Source organism: Henckelia pumila, chromosome 3, assembly GCF_033568475.1.
Source record: "Henckelia pumila isolate YLH828 chromosome 3, ASM3356847v2, whole genome shotgun sequence".
Lineage (NCBI taxonomy): Eukaryota > Viridiplantae > Streptophyta > Magnoliopsida > Lamiales > Gesneriaceae > Henckelia > Henckelia pumila.
The window spans coordinates 137,095,567-137,101,992 of record NC_133122.1 but is presented as its reverse complement, the minus strand read 5'-3'; the positions used below and the strand labels follow the sequence as shown (position 1 = coordinate 137,101,992).

Below are 6,426 nucleotides of genomic sequence, written 5' to 3'. Positions count from 1 at the left end.
CACAAAGTTAAATTCTTACGTTCAAGTTTCGAGGCTGGTCACTGCATATTAGTTAATGGTTTGCTTGGATTTAACAGAGAATTTTCTCGATATACATTACTTTACCAGTTGTGATTTGTCAAGCTGTTGATTATCATCAGCTTGAAAATATACATATTAAAATTATATATTTTATTCTCTATAGTGTTACTTACTAAAAGAATGGACAAAGAATGGATGTCAAAGTCTCGGTTATCAAGTGAATATGAGCATAGAGTAGAGTCTTTCTTGAAATTTGCAATAAAAAATGCCGAAGATCGGGAAGCAATATCTTGTCCATGTACAAAATGTGGTAATCTGAAAAAGAAAAAGGTAGAGACTATAAGGGCACACATGTATTCTAATGGTATAGATTTGACATATCATACTTGGATATGGCATGGTGAAAGGTCTGCGATGAAGAACTCAAAGAATGACCGTGATCAAGAAAGGGAAGATGAACCAAAGTTTGACGCCGAGGAACCAATAGATATGGTACATGCTGCATTTGATAGTTATGCTGAGAATCCAACCACATTCAAAAATCTACTTGAAGATGCTGAGAAACCTTTATATCCTGGATGCAGTAAATTTACAAGGTTATCTGCAGTTGTAAAATTATTCAACTTGAAAGCCAAATATAGTTGGAGTGACAAAAGTTGCACCGACCTACTCAATTTGTTAGGAGAAATGCTTCCAGATGACAACAAATTGCCTTTATCTTTCTACGATGCAAAGAAAAGCTTGTGTGCATTAGGGATTACTTATAAGAAAATCCATGCTTGCCCTAATGATTGCATCTTATATCGGAAGGAGTATGAGGATTTTAACAGTTGTCCTACTTGTGGGATGTCAAGGTGGAAGATAAACCAAAAAGATACGATAAAGGAAGGAGTTCCTGCAAAGGTTCTATGGTACTTCCCTCCAATTCCGAGATTTGTACGAATGCTTCGGAATAAAGAGTTTTCCAAGGAGATGACTTGGCATGCTGATAAAAGACTTCATGATGGATACTTACGCCATCCAGCTGATGCACCTTCTTGGAAATTAGTAGATCACAAGTGGCCAAATTTTGCAGCTGATGCAAGAAATCTTAGATTGGCCATTTCAGCTGACGGGATCAATCCCCATGGTTTGATGAGTTCTACATATAGTTGTTGGCCAGTTTTAATGATCACTTACAATCTTTCCCCGTGGTTGTTTATGAAGAGAAAATTTATGATGCTCACAATGTTGATTTCTAGTCCCAAAGAACCAGGAAATGATATCGATGTTTACTTAGCACCTCTAATCGATGACTTGAAATTCCTATGGGATACAGGTGTTGAAGCATATGATGCATATAGACAAGAAACCTTCTCGCTTAGAGTTGTCTTTCTGTGGACCATCAATGACTTTCCTGCATATGGAAACATGTCAGGATGTATTGTGAAAGGATATCACGCATGTCCGATTTGTGGTGAAAAAACATATTCAACAAGGTTGAAACATAGCAGAAAAATGTCGTACACAGGCCATAGAAGGTTTCTACCTGCAAATCATCCTTATCGAAGGCAAAGAAAGGCATTTAATGGGGACCAAGAGTTCAACCCTGCACCCAAACCATTGAGTGGCGATGAAGTGTTAAAAAAAGTTGATGGAATTCATTGTCATTGGGGAAAAATGAGAAAGAAGATTCACTCCACAAAGGATGATGTAAAATCATCCTTCAAAAAGAAATCAATTTTCTTTGAACTTGAGTATTGGAAACATCTATATGTTAGACATGTTCTTGATGTGATGCATATAGAAAAGAACGTCTGTGAAAGTCTTCTCGGTATGTTGCTTGACATTCCGGGAAAAACAAAGGATGGAATTGCAGCTAGATTAGACCTTGCTGAAATGAATTTGAGGATAGATTTGGCTCCAGTGATGGGGGAGAAGAAATCTTTTCTGCCAGCAGCATGTTATACACTTACAAAAGATGAGAAAAGAAAGATTTTGAATTCTTTGTCTGGAATGCAATTACCTACATGTTACTCATTACTGTTCCTGATTAGCGTCTGCTGTTTCAAGGTTTTTTCTGCTTTTTTTGGGCTTTGTGAGTGGCTTCTGCTCTTTCTTTCTCCCATTTTTTTTGGGTGCTTTTTCTTGCCTGTTAAAAATGATCCCTTTTTTTATTTTAGTGGCCTGGTAAGGCTTGAGATTCCTGTAAAAGTTTGCTTTAGACTCAGATATTCTGTTGGTTTTTAGTGTCAAATGTGTTTGTTCTTGTTTTCTAGATCAAAACTTCAGATTCTTTGATCTGTTGAATCTTATCAGAAGATGGAATATAATGGTTTTGATTCATATTTACTTCAGTGCGGTACCGATGTTTCTCGAGCTTAGATGTCTCTTACTTTTCAGTTAATCGGAAGAAAACAAGTGCAAAAACAGGGAAATTCTTTAATAAATAACAACACTCGTTCATTTGTAGGCCAATCTTTGACAGATCTTGAAATTATTATCACAAGAAAGCTTTTACGTCTCTGGGCAACAGATTCACCCAATTATACCACCTTTTCTCCAAAAAAATCATAGACTAAATCTGGTTTGAACTGTAAAGCTTACAAATACATTTTGTTCGTTATTCTGTGCTGAACTTTTTCATCTTATATTGATGTTAAATCTATCTGTTTTGTGCCATTCGTCTCATAGATTCTATTAACTTCAGTATTGTTAAAACTTTTTGTTAGAATCACTCACTTTGCTAAAAGACTTGTTATTTGCTCCAATAAATTAGAAGTGTATAATTAGACGTGTAGGGTATCAAAGCAATGGAGGAAACCTCTCAATAGACTGCAACAATAATTACGTATTTGAATTCATCGTAAGGCTCATGGCAGATTAAATTTTTTCCAGAATCAGATTAAATTTTTTCCAGAAATCAATCATAAAGGGTTGGATTTGGAATCATTCCAATAATATTTTGGACCCCAAAAAAACGAAATTGGATTAATTTTGGCGTTTTTGATGATTTATTATTATTTGAAATATTGTTCACCTTTAATTATGTTGTTATTAAATTTACTCTTCCATGCAGGGGTTTATATGACAAAGTGAAGTTGGTTCTGCCCTCTACAATTACAAGCAATAAATATTAGTGAAAGAAGCAAAAATGGGAAAGGGTAAAGAAAAAGTAGAATATGCTGCCACTAGAGAAGACGCAAAGACGGCCAAGGGTAAAGAAAAAGTAGAATATGCTGCCACTAGAGAGAGTTGGTGTGGTAACACTGGGTTGGATTCTGCTGACACCGACACCACTAGAACTCCTAGAGGTCGCACAAAAATGGATAGTCTTGCAATACAAAGAGTTAAAGGAATTAAAAAGAATGTTGCATTCAATAAACTTGGACAGCCAGTTGGAGAAGCTGCTATTGGAATGCAGAGTTACATTGGCGTGGTTGCACGGGAAAAGGTCAAGATTTCTTACAACACATGGAAGCAAGTTCCAGGAGATGTTAAAGAATTGATATGGGATTCGGTTAATGTAAGTAATTTATCATGCATTAAAATCTATTATATATTTAATATTATGTTATTAAATCTTTCTAATGTATTTTCGCTTTTGTTATTTGTAGTTGTTATATAATGTTGACGCAAAGTGGAAGAAGGGCTGTTTGAGATCAGCAAACAGTAAGTGGCGTCAATACAAAGCCCATCTTACTCAGACGTTTATTTTAGGCAAGCTTGATAAACCTGAGGAGTTGTATGAGCCACCTATTGGTCATGGTATACCAAAAGATGATTGGAGTGCGTTTGTCATCAGTCGTATGTCTGGAGACTTCATTGTAAGATTTTTTATTATTTATAATTTGTACATAATCAACCAAAAGTCATTCTTTAACTATTATTCAAATTTGATTTGTCGCATATTTGAAATGACTAGAAACTAAGTGAGCAACAAAAATATAGAAGAAAACAAAACGTATATCCTCATCGGCTTTCACGCAAGGGATATGCACGATTTGCGTCTGAAATAGTAAGTATTTCTTTACAAACCATCAAAAATTTTCAATACAATTTATTCACATATGTTATTGTATTTTTCTTGCTTGTAGGCGGATGAATTATGTGACGATGATGACATTAACAGGGCTATTATGTGGAAGAAAGGACGAGCCAACAAAGCAGGAGACTTTAAAGGGGAGGATTTGATGCAAAGAGTACAAAAGATTGTAAGTGAATTCACATTTCAGAAAATCAGCATGCTTTTTGAAATGACAATTGTTTTAGTAATTATTCTTTTAATTTGCATGACAGGATGATTATATCCAACAAAAACGAGATGGTGTGCTGAGAATTGAAGGGACAAAAGAGGATATCCTTACAAAAGCACTTGAGACCAAAGAATATGATGGGCGTGTGAGGGGGATTGGAGGTCATGTCACTCCAACCTTATATTTCAATGCTGGCAGAACATTGAAGAGCGTTGGAGTTCCCACAGATGTAATCAAGGAGCATGAAAGGAAGTTGATAGAAGCAAATAGAATAATTTCAGAATAAGGTGCACGTTTACAAAGACTTGAGAAAATGATGTATAACATGGGTGCACACGACGTTTTAATTGATGACAAAGGTAGTTGCTCAGTGAAAAATCAAGTTAACCAAGCCAAGATGGAAGACAATCATTATGAAGACGTGCAGATTTTGAGCAAAGCCGATGCTTTACAGGTATGAAAGTAGTTTTAGTCATATTAAATAGAGGTAATAAAACTTATTGACATGTCTATTTGTCTTTTTTAGGGTAAATCAATTGCATTAACTTTGGAATCTAGCACAAATATTGTTGCTTATGGTACAATTATTTGTGTTGATCCTCAAAAGTTGCTTCATGGGGTTCCATTACCAAAGAATTGCTACCGAGTCTCTATTGATGTAGTAGTTGATAAATCAGCGCCTTTGCCATTTCCTATTACAAATGAATGTGAAGTAGTGGGTGATACTCTTGGAACCCATGTGGCTTGGCCACAACACTTGATAGTGGAGCAAGATAAGGTATATGTGATATTGTAAATTTTTTCATTCTTCAACCTATCTAACTTGTATGTATTTACAATTAATAGAAGCCTCGAAAGAAGGATTTGGCACCACCCAAAGAGAAACATGTTGTGTCACCTTCTGTCCCAATGTCACTACATATGATGTATTGTTATAGCAAGCATGCTTTGGGTGAAGGAAGATTTATATCACTGCGTTTAGATCGTGGGGTGTTCGATGATGATTGTGTAATTCTTTTGCACTGTGAGGACATTGATGGTTTGTATCATGTTGGGCCAATATCAGGAAATTGTGTAATTGCCTATATATGGTAAGTTTTTTGGTTTTAAGCTAAGTAATACAGCAACTTCATATTTTTGCTTACATTCATGTTTATTTTATTATATTTACAATGAAAGGTACCTTTACACAAAAATGTTGGGAGATAACAAGGAAGGAAAATTCAAATTTGTGAATCCACACAGAATCTCGGATATGGGAGAAACTACACACGACAAAAAGAGTAAGATTGAAAGGTTGAACCAAAGGGCGAGTGCTTTAGCAAATAGAATGAGTGGTGCATCGGTTGATCAACTAGTTTTGGCGCCATGTAATATCGGGTAAGTAAAAATTTAAATATCAATTTGGTTGCTTTATTTCGATAATCACATATGAATTATAAGCACTAATTATGTTTTTTTTTTGCGTAGCTATCATTGGATTCTCACCATTATTCAACCATACAAGGATGTTATTTATGTGTTGGATTCCTTAAGTCACCGCATTCGTGATGATGATTGAAAATATGTAGTGGAAATGTGAGTTCATATTTATTTATTTTTATCAAATATTTGTTTCACTCATTCAAAAACTCATATATCAAGTATATTGAAGGGCCTTGTGATTATTTAACTCAAACAAAGGAAGGAAGGGTAGAAAGAATGATATGTGGGTAGTAGTACAGGTATGCATAATTTATGTTTAATATATTATGTTTAAATATCTAAATTTGTCACCAAAAATTTTTCTCTACTACCATAGGGTTCTCGGCAGCCAGATGCAAAACAATGTGATCTTTATGTGATGAGATATATGAGACAAATTATTCAAGAAATTGAGAATATCGAGAACGTTTCACTACGATCAATAGTAATCTTTCTTAACTCAAATAATTACAACTAAATTGTTTTAAATTTTCAAAGTTATTGTTATATGATTTTTTATTAACATAATATATGTGACAGTTCTCAAAAGGTGAGTACTCTTTACAAAACCACTAGATGAAAACACTTTTAGTCGTTTGCGTGGTGAACTTGACATGATTGAATTGTAATCACTTTTAGACATAAAAATAAATTTAATGTCAATTAATGGGGAGCTTAATAGAAAATTTGAGCAACTTAATATTGT

The 6,426-nt window shown here is 34.6% G+C and overlaps 2 protein-coding genes across 2 annotated transcripts; both read left to right on the top strand.

The window, feature by feature from the left end:
• Positions 1 to 201: 201 nt before the first annotated feature.
• On the top strand, positions 202 to 2,250 carry LOC140889577 (uncharacterized). The gene has a single exon (XM_073297292.1). It carries the CDS (start codon positions 202 to 204, stop codon positions 2,248 to 2,250), a length of 2,049 nt encoding a protein of 682 aa, XP_073153393.1.
• Positions 2,251 to 4,581: 2,331 nt separating this feature from the next.
• On the top strand, positions 4,582 to 5,817 carry LOC140889576 (uncharacterized). Its single transcript, XM_073297291.1, has 5 exons — positions 4,582 to 4,710; positions 4,783 to 5,034; positions 5,103 to 5,347; positions 5,436 to 5,636; positions 5,727 to 5,817. The coding sequence occupies exons 1-5, from the start codon at positions 4,582 to 4,584 to the stop codon at positions 5,815 to 5,817; spliced, it is 918 nt and encodes a 305-aa protein (XP_073153392.1).
• Positions 5,818 to 6,426: the final 609 nt, after the last annotated feature.